Raw genomic sequence first — 16,414 nt, 5'->3', positions numbered from 1 at the left:
AAAGGGGAAAAAAATGGCCCCTTCCTGCATCATTCCCAGTTTGAATGAGGCTAAGGAAAGAATCTTTAGCTAACTGGGGAAGACTAACTTAGACTACTACCCCAGTTCACCTGCCATAGGGCAGTTTCAGTCCTTGGCTCAGGCTGGAGTCCAGAAAAACGCCAGCAGAACATTCAAAGCTTTAGCTCTGGTAACAGGAGGAGGTGGGGCTCCAGAAACCTGGGTCTGAAGTCCTGGGCTCCACCTGGCTGACCCACCCTGAATGGACTCCAGCCATAGGTACAGTAGGCCAAAGGCTCAACTTAGCTGCTCACAGCACCACTGATCCTGGCACTAGGGTAAGCCAGTCACCTCAGGGTATGGAAGGGCAAAGATCTAACAGAACCTTCAAAAGAAAACAGTCACCCGAGTGAACTGTATTTAACCCATAGGTGGAAAGCGGCTCAGTGCACGTCACTGTCCACTATGAAGATCCAGTGAGTTTCAGGTGTGACACTCTGAACCCAACCTCCTGGGCACCACCAACTGTGGCACCCCACCTCAAAAAGGAGGCTCAGTCACTGAGGTCCGGGCTAGGGGTGCAGCACAGGAGAAACACTTATCATCCCCCAACACAGGGTCCCCCAGATCTCAAACCTGAAAAGCCACCTTGTTAATTAGCCTTTTTATTGATTTTTTTTTTTTTTTTAAATTGAAGGTCCCTTACTGGTCCTGCTTTCATGAGTGGCTGAGAACAAGGGGAAGGGGAGGGCAACCAGCTGGCAAGGGAGGGTCATTTCCACATTTCATTTACACACAGAACTAAACAGACAAGCACAGAGTCACTATTGTGGTTAGAAGTTGGCAGCATGGGATGGGGGGGATAAGGAGTAGGGTGTCGTTAAAAAAAAATAGGTCAGGCTCCCCCCAAACTGGGTGCCTGGGAAGGGACTTGGTCTGCTTCAACCCAAGAGGAATCAGAAGATCAAAAGCAGTTTGGGAAGGCCAGAACCGTCAGGGTGGAGGGAGAAGGACGGTCCAGGGGGTGGGGGGGACATTTGGCAACTGGGGTGAAGGGATTACCCTCCCCCTGCTGGGATCCCCCCAGCCCCTCAGGTCTGGCAGGAAAGGGGCAGCCTGCAACACCCATGAGCAGGTCTGGGGCTGCTAGATGCTCCAGGCAGGGGGCTGGAGGCGGCTCACAAAGGCTTGCCCTCCAGGGAGATGACGGCACTGCCACCTAGTTTCTCTGCCAGGGTGCAGCGGTCCTTCACCTCCTCGTAGCAGTTTGCTTGTAATTCATGCTTGATTCCTATGGAGAAAGAACAGTGAGCGGAAGACTGGGAAGCAGCCCTCAGAGCAGGAAGGTGCCACCCAGCAGGCAGAATGGAGGACCCTGTTGTTGTCATCCATTCCCCACAGCAGTCATGACAACACAGAGGGCATACAAAGAAGGAACCCTTACCTGTCAGTTTCTTCTTGATGGCATCCTTGGAACTGGCGTAGATCATTTTGCTCTTAAGGGGTGCACTCTCAGGGGCCCTGAAGACAAAACAAGGAAACTGCTGCAGCTTCCCCTAGACAACAGATGACTCAAGAATAAAGTATCCCTACGGTGCTCAACAGTGCGTTTCCCCACCCCCACGTTTCTCATTAGTTTTGTTACAGCCCTGACCCCAAACCTAGGATGATTTCTGCTAAGCTCTAAGAGAGGGAAGAGGTGGCAGGCAAGAGAGCTTGGATAATGAGCTCACCAGAAGATGAACACCAGGTCCTCCTTCTTGCTCTCCTTGGTCTCATAGGTGGCATCATAGAGAGCATAGCGGCAGTCCTTGTCTGGCAGCATCTTGACAAAGGTGGTGTAGGGATCGTCCACAGTCTGCCCCACATCTCCTACCAGAATCTCCTTGCCCTCCTCCAGGATGATGTTCTTCTTGTCCTCACTCAGGCAGAAGAGCACCGCCTTCTTACGTTTCTTCACTTCTTCTGGCGTCGAAGACTTGCGCACCTTCATGTCATTGAACACCTTGATGACACCATCAGAGACAGCCACACCAGAGGCCTGAAGGACGAGCCAAATAATACACCTTGTGAGGGAAAAGATTCTGGGGTATTCTCTCCAGTTACAGGAAACCTCGGTCAGAACACCAAGAGAGCTAGCTCTCAGCCCCACAGAGCTAGTAATGTCCCTGCAGACACAAGATGGTGCTGCCACCCCCCCCCCCAAACCCATCACCTAAGGACTAGTTTGGACAAACTCCCTGCAAGTGAGAAAATCAATTATCTAGTTCAACACTGGCATTAAAGGTTAGAAACAGCACTTGTTAAAAAGAAACATAGCCAGGAGTGGCGGAACATGTATTTCCTGAGTTCCAGGACATTCAGAGTGACAGAGAAACTCTGTCTCAAAAAACAAACAAACAAACAAAAAAAAAACCACAACCAAAGAAAAACCATTGAGAACTGCTGGGTTGTGAACGGCAAATGCAAAGAATTTGAAAGCTACTGATTGGGTTGACACCACTCAGCCGCTAGATTAAAATGCTGACTTAGATACAAAAGGAAGACCGAGCACTTGAGCCATAGACTCATCTTCAGGGAAGAGGGGATGAGAACTTCACAAAGACAACAGCTGCTCAACAGTTCATTTAAGTCCCCAGAGCCTTCAACGCAGCCATGGCATAAATGACACTGCCCTGCCAAGAGCTCCAGACACGAGAATTACAGCCCCTAATTAGGGCCCTGCTGGACAACTCCCTACCATCCAAGAGTGGTTTAGAGTCCTAAAGATCGCTGACAAATTAATAGGTCACGCTGTAGTGCCCAAATCGTCAAAACTTTCTACTTTGTATGGCCCTGGGGGGACGACCCAATCAGAAATGTGTAACCAACCCCCCAACCATGGAACTGCAGAGGAAGCTAGCCACGTGATTCACCCGCTTCCGGAGTAGGCGGGGAAAGGAGATTGGTTTGGGCGCAGGGCCTCCCCAAGAGACACTCGTAACCCAGAAGCGGCAGGACCTACGACGTCTCAAAGCCTAAAGATCGCTTTTAGGAATAGGCGTAAGGCCGTCAGCTTTAAGAGGTAGCACGGGCCATTCACACAAGCATCAGTTTTCCAGGCCCTCAGGCTGAACATGAGAGCTGGGTGGCTTCCGGGCGGTACCCGCCTGGGTCACTTCCCTAAACGCGGCTCCACCCTCGGCCCCATCCGGCACAGTCAAAGGCCTAGCTCGTCCAACGCAGAGGCCGGGATGGCAGGGCCCAGGCCTGTGCGCACGCGCTGCTGTACAGCGCCGTTCCAGCCCTAGTCCGAAGAAGAGTGAACAGAGAAGGCTGTGTAATCGCTCTTTCTAGAACAGGAGCTAAAGCCTGAATAGGACCCACTCTACTAGCGGTGCAAGGTCCTGGTCTCAGGAGCTAGTGCTTCAACCCTAGCATCCCCCCCGCCACCCAGTTGCCCCCGCCCCTCCCAGACGGCGGCATCCCTGCCACCTGCTGTGGAGACAAACCCATCAGCAGAGGGAGGGTGATGCGAGCAAAGGAACAGCCCTTGGGTGGGGCGCGCGCCGACACCTCGCGCGCGCTTTTCCCTAGCGGCCCCGGGGCAAGGTTTGGATGCCGCGTGCCCTGGTCCAGCGCGCGCCATCGAGAACCGGCGAGCGTTGCCCGAGGCTCTGCACACTGGCCCCCTCCCCCACGGCCAGTGTCCGCGCGGGCGCGCGAGCGGAATGGGGGTGGGGAAAGGAGCCAGGGGGCGCGCGAGCGACGTCCGAATCGGCCCTTCCCAGCGCCCACGGGCGCGCACGCGCGGCCTGCCCTTCATGGCAAGACCCTTAGTCTCGCTCGGGCCGCTGGGGGAGGGGATACTGAGAACGCTTCTCTGCCGCCCCCACCCCACCCGGCGCGCAAGCCACTGATCACGAAACCGCCACCCTCTGGCACAGTGGCCTAGTGCTCACCATGTTTCCGGAAGCGAAAGGGAGACGGGGAGAGCTACAGAAGAACTAAGCCGCCGCAGCTGCTACCGGGATCCGACTGAACGCGGCCTCTCCCGGCCCCTTCCGTTTAGTAGGAGCCGCACAATGAGGGGCGGGGCGAGCTTCCGGCGCTCGCCGCGCGGGCCGACGGGAAATGAAGTCCCAGTATTTTGCACCGAAGGGGAGTTAGCCGCTCCCGGGTTCCGCAGAGCCTGAGGCTCGGGGGAGTAGGCAAGGCCGAGAGGCGGGGCTGTTGCACGGGGAGTGAGCCCATTGGTGCGATGGACCAGGAAACGCTCTTGGCCGAGCAGAGGCCCATTGCTTGATAAGATGACCTGAAAATAATTCTGTCCTGAGTCTCTATTTATTCCCAAATGAAGTGATTTTTGGTTACTTATGGTTCCTGATGATCAAGACTTTTCCGAATCACTGGCTTGGAATCCGCTTGGATCGCCAAGTACAACGGTGTCTTCAAGCCAGTAGACTTGCTTTCCTAAGATGTCCCTCCATGTGAAAAGTCACTGTGACTCCTAAGAGGTCGTATGAAATTTCAACAAAAGAATAGGATTTTAACAAACTGAAAATGTTACAATAAAAAGTTTGAGAGCTTTGGTTTTGTTAAAGACAGTTGGCAAATTCTCGGATCAAACGTAATTCATGGGGGGAAGGGTGGAGAGTTGTGTATTAAAGACTTCTTTACATTTCCTTTTCCAGGCGATGAGAAAAGGAATACTTATTTGAACTTAGCTCTCGAGTTGACAGGTTTATGGTTATTTTGACACAAAAACCGAGACAATCTGAGAGCAAGAGCTTAAAATAAACTGTGGTGGGAACTCCGGGAACATTTCTTTGACCTCGAACAATGATCATGGTCTCACACTCTGCAGGAAAAGAGGACAAGATCGCGAGCAAGTTAGAGGCGAAAGAAACTGTGTCCCTTAACCTCCCCGTAAGCCGAATAAAGGGTGTGAGGAGCAACCCGGGGAGTGAGGCATGCCGGGGGTTGTAGTCAGAAGCCTCCCCCAGCACTTAAGGGTTGAGCCGCTGAGCTCCAGGTGGAGGCCAAAGCTTGACCCCCTCGCCCAAGCGCCCCGCCTAAAGAAAAAGCTAGCTCCACCTTTTACGAGCCTCGCGTTTCCCAGAGCAACGGGGGGTGGGGCCACGCAGTTACCCTGGAGACGCGCTCCTTCCGCCCCCGGCCGCGGGTTGCCCTAGATGTCCTTATTAGGGAATGAGACTCCAGGGGGCGTGCCCAGCCCGAGCGCCAGCTTCAGGCTCCTTATAAGGCTGCCTGAGGAAGGCGGAGGGCGCGGAAAGCTAGACTGAGAAGAGGGTCTGTCCGTGCGGCGGCCGACGACTTCCGGCATGACAGCTGGAGAGCGTGGGCTGTTCCAATCCCTAAAGAGACCCTTGTGCTGTATTGATCGTTGTGTGCCCCAACCCGAGCTGTCCGTCCCCTCGCACAGTGCCCACATTAAACATCCCTGGGGCTCCTCCGCTTGCAGTGAGCCGCAAGAGCGAAGGCGCCAACCATGTGCCTACATTCGACCTCCATACCTGCCAGCATGCACCTCACACTGACACACGCCCTCGCCGTTCCTTTAGCCTGAGCCTTCTGTGTGCATCCCCGACTTTGCGCCCTCGCATTTCGAGATCTTTCTGCTACTCCCGCCTTACTTTTTGTTCGTCCCTTACATCCATCCCTTCATAGATGTCTCTCCCACAGCTATTCTTGCACTTGCGTCCGACCCTCTCCCCCACTCTTCTCAAGCCCTCGTTTTCCAGCCTCTCCTGAAATCGCCTTTTGAGACCTGGAAGCAAGCCAAGTTCAGGCTCCTACGTGCCTCCCGAGCCAGCCCTCCCGGTCACAGGGGGCGCTGTCCGTCTTTTTGTCAGCACAAAATGATCCTACTCTCGAATTTCGGGATGAGAGGAAGGGGCGGGCCAAAGCGCCATAGCCTGGGTGGGGCCTGTCCAAAGGGCTGGGTCGGGGGGAGGTGGGGACGACGGGGGGGGGGGCGATGGGAAAGGTGGTACGGACCTAACTCTCCCCGGCCTCTTATTGTGTAATATAAGGGAGGGAGGGGGTTCCTTGAGCCAGTGCCCTGCTGGGTTAGAGAGGTCCTACTCTCAATCGGGTGTTCCTATACCAATTGCAGAACTGTCGGGGTCCCAATCTCAGGGTATTTTGGAAATTCCAAAAGAGTCAGTCTAGATCTGATGGCCGCACCGGTCCGATTGGGCCGGAAGCGCCCGCTGCCGGTTTGCCCCAACCCACTCTTCGTTCGTTGGCTGACTGAGTGGCGGGATGAGGCAGCCAGCAGAGGGCGCCACACGCGCTTTGTGTTTCAAAAGGTGAGTCCCAGCTGGGTCTTCTGGAGACAGGACCCAGATGATCCATGTATCCGAGCGTGATGAGTTCCTTTCTCCCTCACGCTCCCCAGGCTCTGCGCTCCCTCCGACGGTACCCGCTACCTCTGCGCAGCGGGAAGGAAGCCAAGATCCTTCAGCATTTCGGAGACAGGCTCTGCCGAATGCTGGACGAGCGGCTGAAGCAGCACCTAGCATCAGGCGGTGAGCGCCTCGGGGAGTTGGTGATCCCTAAATTTCCCGGGTGCAGGCTGTGTCTACCTTGGCTTCAGATTCCCCACTCTCAGTGTGGTTGCTGTTGGACCCAGGGCTACTGATAGACGCTCCTTTAGCCTCGTAGTTCCCATGTACGAAGCTAGCCAATGAAACATGCCTGTAATCCCAGCATTTAGGAGGTGGGGGTAACAGGATCAGGAATTCAAGGGTAGCCTGGGCTACTTGAGAATGTCTCAAAAATGACAAGGGGTGGGGCATAGTGATGCATGTTTTTAGTCCCAACACTCAGAGGAGGAAGAGGCAGGAGAATCTTAGGAGTTTGAGGCCAACCAGGACATCACCCAATGACACCCAGAGGATCCAGCCCCCACTTCTGGCCTCTTCTGGCATTGCATGTCAATAAAGCACAGGCATGCACTAACCAAACACTCCTACACGTACAATAAGAAAAAATGTTTTTTAAATATGACACCAAAATTCACAAAGTGAGCAGAAGCATCCAGGCTTTTCCTGGCATCCAAATTGGGTGCAGGACTGACTTCTGTTCTCTGCAGGTGACCATGCCCCCAGCCTACCACCTGGAGAGAAGAATCAAGCCAGTGAAGAGCCACCTGCTCAAGGCCAGGATTCTCCGGCGCCAGTGAGGACTGGGAAGGGAGTGGAAGCTAAAGGGGAGGTTTGAGGGGTTTAACAGCTCTGTGTCCAGCTCTTCCGGATTTAGGCCGGCCTGGGACAGCCTCTTACCCTCGCTAAGCGGCACTCCATTAACTCCTGAGTAGGGTTACTGAGACAGCTGTAGGTGAGGTTCCAAACGAAGCTGCTGAGAGACCTAGTCCAGAAAGTTGGGGGACTTCTACCATGTCCTTGTTCCCCAGTGGCCGTAGCTGGAGGCTGGGCCTGGCGTATACCCCCAACCTTGCCCCTGCTCCAGCCATGTCACAGTCCATATTTACAGGGCTTCGTAGCATCTCCCTCCCAGGCCCACGTAGCCTGCTAAAACCTCAGCAGACACTGGCAGGCATTTGAATTCTGAGCCCTGCTGTCTGTCTCAGGTTCCCACCCAGCCTCAAGCAGGAAGCGCCGGGGGCTATTGGCCAGCACAGAACTCGGGTGCCCGGGCCATCCTGTTGCAACTCTACAAGGAGCACCTGGTAAGTGTCTCCAAAAGGCGGTTTCGTGGGGTGAGGCAGACCCACAGAAGTCCTGGGCACTGTTCATGCTGGCCACTCCATAGCAGGTTGAGGAGCCCTGGCCCTGAACCTACCCTCATGTCTACCATGGTTTCAGAATCCTGATGGTCACAGCTTCCTGACCAAGGAGGAGCTGCTGCAGAAATGTGCCCAGAAAGCCCCCAGGGTGAGCATCCAGCTGACAGTGGGCAGATAGAGCCCACTACAGTCTTCCTGCCTGCCTGACAGGCAGCCTCGGTATGAAATCTGATCCAATTATGGAACACGGCTAGCGACAGAGGATGTTTAGGCTTGGGAATACTAGGGCCTCTCTGAGGGTCTCCTTTCCTTTTCTTTTTTTATTTTTAATTTTTATTTGCTATGCATGCATGTCTGTGCAAGGGTGTCGGCAGCCCTGGAACTGCAGTTACACATAGTTGTGAACTGTCACGTGGTGCTGGGAATTGAACCAGGGTCCTCTGGAAGAGCTAACCTCTGAGCCATCCCTCTAGCCCATCTCCTTTCCTTTTCACAGGTAGTTCCTGGAAGTTCAAAACCATGGCCTGCCCTCAGAGGCCTCCTCCACAGGAACTTGGTCCTCAGAACACATCGGCCATCCAGGTACGGGCAAGCTGCAGGGAACACAAGAGGCAGGGATGGGGCCTATGTGGGAGTTAGGACATGCGCAGGCTCTATAATGATGCACCGAGTCTCAGACCCGGAACTGCTGAGGCTGGGAGAGCCCGAAGTTGGAGGCCCTGGAAAGTATGAGCACCTGGGGGAAGGACAAAAGGTCGGTTATTAGAAGCAGAGAGCTGCGCAAACATTTGGCACGTCTTAAAATTCGGCTCATTGTGCCTGGCACACACCTTTAATCCTTTAATCCCAGCACTTGGGAGGCAGAGACAGGCGGATCTCTGTGAGTTCGAGGCCAGCCTGGTCCACAAGAGCTAGTTCCAGGACAGATTCCAAAGCTACAGAGAAACCCTGTCTCAAAAAATAAATAAATAAATAAATAAGGCTGATTAAAGATTCCAGCCGAGCAGTGGTGGCGCAGGCCTTTAATCCCAGCACTCCAGAGGCAGAGGCAGGAGGATCTCTGTGAGTTCAAGGCCAGCCTGGTCTACAAGAGCTAGTTCCAGGACAGGAACCAAAAAGCTACGGAGAAACCCTGTCTGGAAAAAAAAAAAAATTCCAGAATATTCTGGGGGGGGGGGGAGTATGGTTCTGAGTGAAAATAGGGAGGAGCTGTAGGACATGCATTGCAAAGCTGAGGTAGCGATCGGGAGGTCCTGAGGATAGCTGGTCTGAGGGATGGAGCAGGAGGTGGGGTACCAAGGATGGTAATGCTCACCTAGCTTGGGACAGCAGAGCTTGCCAGGTATAAAGGTAAAATTGTATCCTCCACCCCCCAGGTATGCACTGACCCCAGAGGGTCTGGAGCTGGCCCAAAGGCTGGCCAAGGCAGAAGGCCTGAGCACACCGAACACTGGCATTATACCAGAGGAGCCCCATGAAGAGGAGTCAGCAGCCCCAGCGGCCACTTTATCAGCACTGTAAGGAGGAGGGAGAAATGGGGAGACCATATCTCAGGGACCTGTAGCTGCTGAGCCGCAGTTGTCCCTGTGAGTTGTGGGGACCACCCTGGCACTAAGGGTTCTGGCCTTATGTAAGCCCCCACTTCCTTACAGTGGCGCCAGTGAAGGTGGCGTCCAGCAGCCGCCGCTGGAGCTGAGGCCTGGCAAGTACAGAGTGCTGTTGTGTGTGGACACTGGGGAAACCAGAGGGTGAGTGAAGGGGGGCGGCCGCGAGAACACCTGGAGGATGTGGAGGGCGGTGAGTGCTGGCTCACACTCGCCTTGGCCCTCTCTCTTGAAATATTAGGGCAGGACACAGGCCAGAAATGCTCCGAGAGTTACAGCGGCTGCATGTGCCCCACACAGTACGCAAGCTGCATGTTGGGGACTTTGTGTGGATAGCACAGGAGACCAGGCCCAGAGACCCAGGTAAAAGGTCACGGGCAGGCATTGGAGGCTGGCCTGGGTGGGTCAGAGGAAGGCAGTAAGACTCTTTGACTCCTTGGCAGCAAGACCTGAGGAGTTAGTCTTGGACCACATTGTGGAACGCAAGCGGCTGGATGACCTGTGCAGCAGCATCATCGACGGCCGCTTTCGAGAGCAGAAGGTGCTTAGTCTACACACGCCTCGCTTCAGCATAGACAAAGCTACAAGCTCCAGAGGCCTCCAGTCACACCTGTTCTGAGCCCCTTTTAAGCCATGAAGGTGCAAGTAGGAACCCACAGTTATCTAGGCTGGCCTGAGAAACCTAAAGACCCCTTGAGTGCCTAACCTTAGAGATCTCATAGCATTGGAAATGCAGAAGCTATGCCCAAGTCTTAGCAGTGCGCTCACCATAGGGTCACAGAGGTCAGTAATAGGCTGAAGGAGGCCTGGAGAATATGTAATGTCCAGAGGTTCAGGACTCTCCTACAGGAGTCATAGCAAGAGCCGGTTTGCTCCTCTGAGACAGACAAGGAGCCAGTAAAGATAAGACTGTAGTAGGATCAGGGTCTCCTTGAAATCATATATATAAATATGTATATAACTAAATGAAGTGTGTTGTTAAATCTGTGTCAGAGCTTAATAGTTATAGACAGTTGTGCACTGCCATGTGGGTGCTGTGAATTAAACCTAGGTCCTCTAGAATAGTCAGTGTTTTTTCTTTTTAAAGATTTACTTATTTTATGGGCATTAGTGTTTTGATTGTATATGTCTATGCAAGGGTGTCAGATCCCTTAGAACTGGAGTTACAGACAGTTGTTAGCTACCATATGGTTGCTGGGAATTGAACTCAGGTCCTCTGGAAGAGCAGCCAGTGCTCTTAACCTCTAAGCCATCTCTCCATTCCCATCTCCTTGCAATCTTAATGTGATATATGGTTGGCCCACACATGTAGGCATTTGAGCCTGACCTACCCTGCTTTTGCCTGCCTTCCCAGTTCCGCCTGAAGCGCTGTGGCCTGGGGCACCGAGTATACTTGGTGGAGGAACATGGGTCTGTCCACAACCTCAGCCTTCCTGAGAGTACATTGCTACAGGCTGTCACAAACACCCAGGTGAGCTGGAGGACAGGGCCAGGCTGGCAGACTTTGTACTCCATGGATTAGACCTGGAGCCACCTCCCTTGGGTCCTTTTCTCCAGGTCATTGATGGCTTCTTTGTGAAGCGCACGATGGATATTAAGGAGTCAGCTGGCTACCTGGCCCTTCTGACAAAGGGCCTAGAAAGACTGTATCAGGTGAGCAGATGCCTCTTTCAGCACTGGGCCCTCACCTGGTGGTTGCTGCCCAAGCAAGGAAAAGTGGGTGAGATCCTGGTTACTCAGGTTTCCCACTGAGGCCTGGGAAAGGAATAGCTGGGGGTTAACTCCTAAAGCCTACCCTAGCCTCAGTCCCCTCTTCTACTAGGGCCACACCCTACGTAGCCGCCCCTGGGAAACCCCAGGGGATGCTGAATCAGGAGCAAGGCCTTCCACAGACCCTCTCTGCTCACTCCTCACTTTCAATGACTTCAATGCAGAAGCTGTCAAGAACAAGGTACTACCCTTGCCTTGCCTATGGTTAGGTGGCCTGGTCCTAGACCACCCCTGATCAAGGCCTGTCCCAATCCCAGGCCCAGTCTGTACGAGAAGTATTTGCCCGGCAGCTGATGCAGGTGCGTGGACTAAGTGGGGAGAAGGCAGCCGCCCTGGTGGATCGATACAGCACACCATCCAGGTACACCCCAGAGAGCCACTGGGTTCCTCTGCCCTTTCTGTGTGTTCAACTTAAGCAGTGCTTCTGGAGAGAGAGCTTGGCTCTGTGTGGGAGCCTTGGAAGATTCTGTCCCAGTGTTTCCCAGGAAGGGAGGGCAGACAGGATGGAGGAGGGTCTCTATCGCCAGGATCAGGAAACATGCAGTGTCCAGACTCCTCTAGGCTGAACCCAACTGCCTTAGCTGTCATGATGCTGGCCCACATAACCAGCCACTGCATGTCCCACCCCCAGTCTCCTGGCTGCCTATGACGCCTGTGCCACCCCTAAGGAGCAGGAGATGCTGTTGAGCACTATCAAGTGCGGGCGTCTGCAGAGGTAAGGGTGAGACACACCCTGGGGAGAAGACTGGGTGGCCCGAGGCACCAGGCCAACATTCTGATTCTCTTACAGAAATCTGGGACCTGCTCTGAGCAGGACCCTGTACCAGCTATACTGCAGCCACTGCCCTCTGACTTGAACTTCACCTGGAGACACATCCCAGAGCCATCTTCACTTCTACCAAGGCTAGCCAGCCCTTTAACTAGGATTCTTTGGGCTATAATCAAAATCTGAACGTTTGTGGTCTTAGGAGTTAAGGAAGCAATGCCAAGGTCCTTATGAAATATGCAGGAACGGGCAGACTACAACTTGTGATCCAATGGCTTTTGTTTTGTAGTGTTGGTGGTGGAACCCATAGCCTTGTGCATGCCAGGCAATTCCTCTTCCACACAGCAATGATCTGCAGCCTTGTACAGTGTTTCTCCACCCACTCCTGAAACCCAGCTTGGCCTAGAACATGCTGTGTAACCCATGCTGGCCTAGAATTCCCAGTCTTCCTAGGCCCACCTTCCTGGTCCTGGAATTAACGGTGTGAAGCACTATACCTGGCCCATACGGTTCTTTTTTTTTTTTTTTTTTTTTTTAAGGCAAGCTCTTGGCTAAACATGGTTGTGCAGAGTGTACACTTAACTTGTGTTAGGCTAGACCCTATGCAAAACTAAACAGACAGCTAGATAATGCTCCTTAGAGGTTGGGCATTCCCTGGTCTGGGAGATGGAGTCAATGGGGCACTCTATCTTTGCAACTAAGTGGTCCCTGATCAAGTAAGTTTCTGTGACAAAAAGCACCACAAGTTGGGATAGAAACATGTTCTCAGTCCAGTTGTCTCATCCTGGTGACTGGAGAACAGTAGGCTTGTCCAAACGTGTAATTTGGTGTAGAGCTGGGATAGTAGCCCCAGACCTCTTGGCACTGACCTGAACATGGGTTCTGGGGCCTAGCATCTGCCGAGCTCTGGGGTTAAGGCCTAAAGTATCCACTCCTTAGAACTCCCTGCTCAGGTTGATTCTGAAGAATGACACTTAAGCTCTGGAACCTTCTCAGCCTGAATGCAGAGAGGACCCTTTGGGTGAAATTTGCCTGCTTCTCTCACAAGCCCAGCGCCTTCCCAGGCTGAGGTTACTCACCCACCTCAGCCACTAGGACTCCTTCTCCCTTTATTGTCCTTCACATCATTGTCTCTTTAAGCAGAACAGTCATCCCTAAACCCCAGGCTCCTTAAGCTGTGGGAGGGAGAAAGAAGGGGGCCCCACCCAACCCTTCCCTGAGGGTCTCCTTCAGAAGGTGTAGGCTCCCACAAAGACGGTGAGTCTCAGTACAGAGCTGGCCCGGTAGCTCATAAGAGAGTTCATGGTGACCATCTCCAGGTCCAGCACATACTCCCGTGGTCCTGTCACTGGCCTGGCAAGGACCAGCATGGCGCTGACATTGTTGATTTGCTGCAGAACATAGAGACTGTGTTAGCCTGTAAGTCAGGACCCTACTCCAGCTTCACCCCCTGCCCGTGCCCGTGACGCTGGGCACTCAAGCTCTTACCCAGCTCTGACGTTTCTCTTCCTCTCCAGTGCCCAAGCCCTCTGGTTCTCCCCTGACCCTACCCACCTCGATCTTCCCTCCATCATGACTACCTGAAGACTCAAGTTTTGGAAATGATTGGCCTTTAGTGACCCAGGCTGACCCACCTCCCCCTTTCAAAGTATCCAAGTCTCTGTTTTTCTCTGTCTGATTTTTTTGGGGGGATGCGGGGGTTTGAGACATGGTTTCTCGGTAGCTTTGGAGCCTGTCCTGGAGCTAGCTCTTGTAGATCAGGCTGGTCTCAAACTTACAGAGATCCACCTGCCTCTGCCTCCTGAGTGCTGGGATTAAAGGCGTGTACCACCACTGCCCAGGTGTCTGACTGTTTTGATGCTGGGGAGGGCCTGAATGGTAAGCACATGTTCCTCCATGGAGCTGTGCCACTAGTCCCAAAGCAATTTTGAAAGGAGAAATAAGTTCTGATGCCAAACACCTCAATGCTGAAGACAGCATAAGGTCCACAGACCCAGAGTCCTCACATCCACACCAGCAAAACTCAAGCTCTGATCCCAGCCCTACAGGAACTATATTTCTTGTTTTATGGATAAGGATGTCAAAGCCAGATAGGAGAAACCAGTGCTAGGACTCAAACCCCATTAACTAACTGCCTGTTAGAATTGCCTGGGACCCGTGTACTGGGGATGCAGAAATCTTGACTTTGAACATGAGCCCAGCTTCCTAGGACAGGGCTTTGAGAGAAGAGGCAGGGCAGCTCCCACTTAAATGGCTGCAGGCACTCTATATTATCCACATCAACTGCTTGTGAGCAGAGAAGCACCTTACCCGAATGTAGAAGTCCCCCTGTGTGTTTCCAGCACGGATCTGAAAGGCATTGTAGGCGCCAGGGTAGACAGAGGTTGCCTGGATCTGAAACACGTCCGCAGGCACACTGCGCTCGGAGGTGATGCTCATGTAGCGGTGCACAATGGATGAAGGCTGCTCCCGACACAGCGGGTTGGAGACAGGGCAGAGGCAGCGGCTAGAGACCCCAAGATAGGACCAGAATGAGGGCCCATTTCCCATATGCCCACCTCCTAAAGAGAAAACCCAAGCACGTAAGACTAACTCCCATGAGGCATCATGGGTACTCACCAGCCTGATTGAACCAGTTAGCCCCCATAGCCCTCGGGAACTGTAGTTACCACGGGGAAACTGCCGTCAGGTTGACTCACTTGTCCGACACTTGGACATAGGGCTCCACACAACGGTTGGTGTCCACGCAGCGGTAGCCCCCATGGAAGTTCACACAAGTTTGGGCCTCAGAACACTGGTGTGCACCTGATTCACACTCGTCGATGTCTGTGCCAAGGGAGGTGAGGTTGGACTCTGGCTCTGACACCAAACCCTAAAATCCTGCCCGCCCACCAGCAGCACCTGTACCTTGGCAGAGCCTCGTAGCCAACAGCTGGTAGCCTTGTGGGCAGTGACAGGAGAAGCGGCCTGGCTCATTGACACAGCGATACTGGCAGAGGTAGCTGGAGTAGCTGCACTCATCGATATCTGAGGGAGGGTGGGGATGAGGACCCTGGGCCAAAGGTAGTCCTCGCCACTGAGTCCCATAGTCATTTATGGAGAGAGCCCAGCCCCCCAAAAGCTGATGTGGAAGAGAAGGGATGAGATAAACCCAGTAAAGCTCAGAAGGCGGACTGGGGGTTTCAAAGGTTAGAGGGGCTGGGGCTAGAGCTCAGTGGTAGAGAGTACTTGCCTAACACGCTGGAGGCTCTAGGTTCCATCCCAGCACAGAAAGGGAGAGGAAAAAGAAAAGAGAAAGAATAGAAGCTTGGCATGATGTTCATAATCCCAGCATTTGGGAGGTAAAGGCAGGAGTATTACACCAAGTTCAAAGCCATCTTGTCCACACAAGGAGACCAGCCAGGGTTATATAGCAAGTTCAAGGCCAGCCAGAGCTACAGAACAAAACCCTGCCTCAAAAACAAAAACAAAAACAAAAACAAAAACAAAAAAAAACAAATGGGTGTTTGATCACAACTCTTGGAAGGCAGAGGCCAGCCTGGTCTACAAAAGAGACTGTGGGCCAGCCAGGGCTAGAGAGTGAGACTCTGTCTCAAAATAAGAGTAGACCTTCCAGCTTACAGGGAACCTCTTTCCCAGGACTTTAAGAATACTTAAACAATGCACCAGTGCAGCATGATGGCCCATGCCTTTGATCCCAGCACACTCAGCAGATCTCTGTAGGCTAGCCTGGTCTACACAGACAGCTGCAGGATAGCCAGAGTTACATAAACTGTGTCAAAAGGCACCAGGGATCCAAAGGCTTGGCCTAAGTCCTACTACCTAATTCTAGGAAAGGTCCATTTGCATGCCAGTCAAAGGAGTGGGTTGGACTGAAGAGTCCTGTGGACCTAAGCTGCTCTGATTTTTAAAGTCCTGCAATCTACAGTCACACTATCCAGACTTCTGCTGTGTGCGCCCCACATACAGCATACTGTCTCTTTTGTTCCTTTCACACAGCTGAACACCAATGATGTGTTTCATAATAGGACACAAAATGAATGGAGAGTGTGCCAGGTAACACAGTGAGAAGCCTGGGATCAAGCCCTGTGCCGGGTAACACGGTGAGAAGCCTGGGATCAAGCCCTGGCCCGATCTCATCCTTCCTGTCTGAACTGTGACAAGTCACCCCATCTCTGAAAGTGGAGAGATGAGAGTCACCATTTCCTCTGGACTTTCTGCTTACTTTTTACAATTCTGCCGACACGCCTGGAGGAGTATTAGTGTCCTGTTTGCAGAAATAAGTCATCGTTGACCAGGTTAAGTGAGACTAAGCATGTACGTTATAAAGAAGCAATGCTTCCCCGGGCGATGGTGGCGCACGCCTTTAATCCCAGCACTCAGGAGGCAGAGGCAGGCGGATCTCTGTGAGTTCAAGACCATCCTGATCTACAAGAGCTAGTTTCAGGACAGACTCCAAAACCACAGAGAAACCCTGTCTCGAAAAACCAAAAAAAAGAAAAAAAAAAAAGAACAAAAAAA

At 53.0% G+C, this 16,414-nt stretch overlaps 3 protein-coding genes and 1 long non-coding RNA gene across 10 annotated transcripts in view; 2 read left to right on the top strand and 2 right to left on the bottom strand.

Annotated features, from left to right (window-relative positions):
• Positions 1-647: 647 nt before the first annotated feature.
• Cfl1 (cofilin 1) lies at positions 648-4,105 on the bottom strand. The gene is made up of 4 exons (XM_050137815.1): positions 3,942-4,105; positions 1,734-2,041; positions 1,445-1,521; positions 648-1,291 (listed from the first exon to the last, which is right to left on the bottom strand). Exons 1-4 carry the CDS (start codon positions 3,942-3,944, stop codon positions 1,179-1,181), a joined length of 501 nt encoding a protein of 166 aa, XP_049993772.1. The 5' UTR covers positions 3,945-4,105; the 3' UTR covers positions 648-1,178.
• A 1,874-nt stretch (positions 4,106-5,979) lies between these two features.
• On the top strand, positions 5,980-12,387 carry Mus81 (MUS81 structure-specific endonuclease subunit). Of its 2 annotated transcripts, XM_050137793.1 has the most exons (16): positions 5,980-6,314; positions 6,404-6,533; positions 7,100-7,185; positions 7,598-7,696; positions 7,833-7,901; positions 8,250-8,335; positions 9,130-9,270; positions 9,406-9,501; positions 9,599-9,720; positions 9,801-9,898; positions 10,712-10,828; positions 10,915-11,010; positions 11,180-11,308; positions 11,385-11,488; positions 11,759-11,842; positions 11,918-12,387. In XM_050137793.1, exons 1-16 carry the CDS (start codon positions 6,180-6,182, stop codon positions 11,982-11,984), a joined length of 1,659 nt encoding a protein of 552 aa, XP_049993750.1. In that variant the 5' UTR covers positions 5,980-6,179; the 3' UTR covers positions 11,985-12,387. The 2 variants fall into 2 exon arrangements, with proteins under 2 accessions (XP_049993750.1, XP_049993751.1); XM_050137794.1 differs by lacking the exon at positions 11,180-11,308.
• A 598-nt stretch (positions 12,388-12,985) lies between these two features.
• The window catches only part of Efemp2 (EGF containing fibulin extracellular matrix protein 2), an 8,050-nt gene continuing 4,621 nt past the window's right edge, over positions 12,986-16,414 (bottom strand). For all 6 annotated transcript variants that reach the window (XM_050137799.1, XM_050137798.1, XM_050137801.1 and 3 more), the window contains 4 exons: positions 14,801-14,920; positions 14,593-14,719; positions 14,204-14,399; positions 12,986-13,284 (listed from right to left, as the gene is read on the bottom strand). In XM_050137799.1, coding sequence (XP_049993756.1) covers positions 13,123-13,284; positions 14,204-14,399; positions 14,593-14,719; positions 14,801-14,920 — 605 coding nt within the window. In that variant the 3' untranslated portion in view covers positions 12,986-13,122. The remainder of the gene's footprint in view (positions 13,285-14,203; positions 14,400-14,592; positions 14,720-14,800; positions 14,921-16,414) is intronic.
• On the top strand, positions 13,178-13,729 carry LOC126498869 (uncharacterized). The gene is made up of 2 exons (XR_007590917.1): positions 13,178-13,312; positions 13,411-13,729. It is a non-coding gene; the product is annotated as an uncharacterized lncRNA (long non-coding RNA).

Source organism: Alexandromys fortis, unplaced genomic scaffold (assembly GCF_014885135.2).
Source record: "Alexandromys fortis isolate MF-2015 unplaced genomic scaffold, M_Fortis_MF-2015_v1.1 scaffold_3, whole genome shotgun sequence".
In the NCBI taxonomy this organism is placed as follows: Eukaryota; Metazoa; Chordata; class Mammalia; order Rodentia; family Cricetidae; genus Alexandromys; species Alexandromys fortis.
The sequence above is the reverse complement of the archived record's forward strand: the minus strand, read 5'-3'. Positions and strand labels throughout refer to the sequence as shown.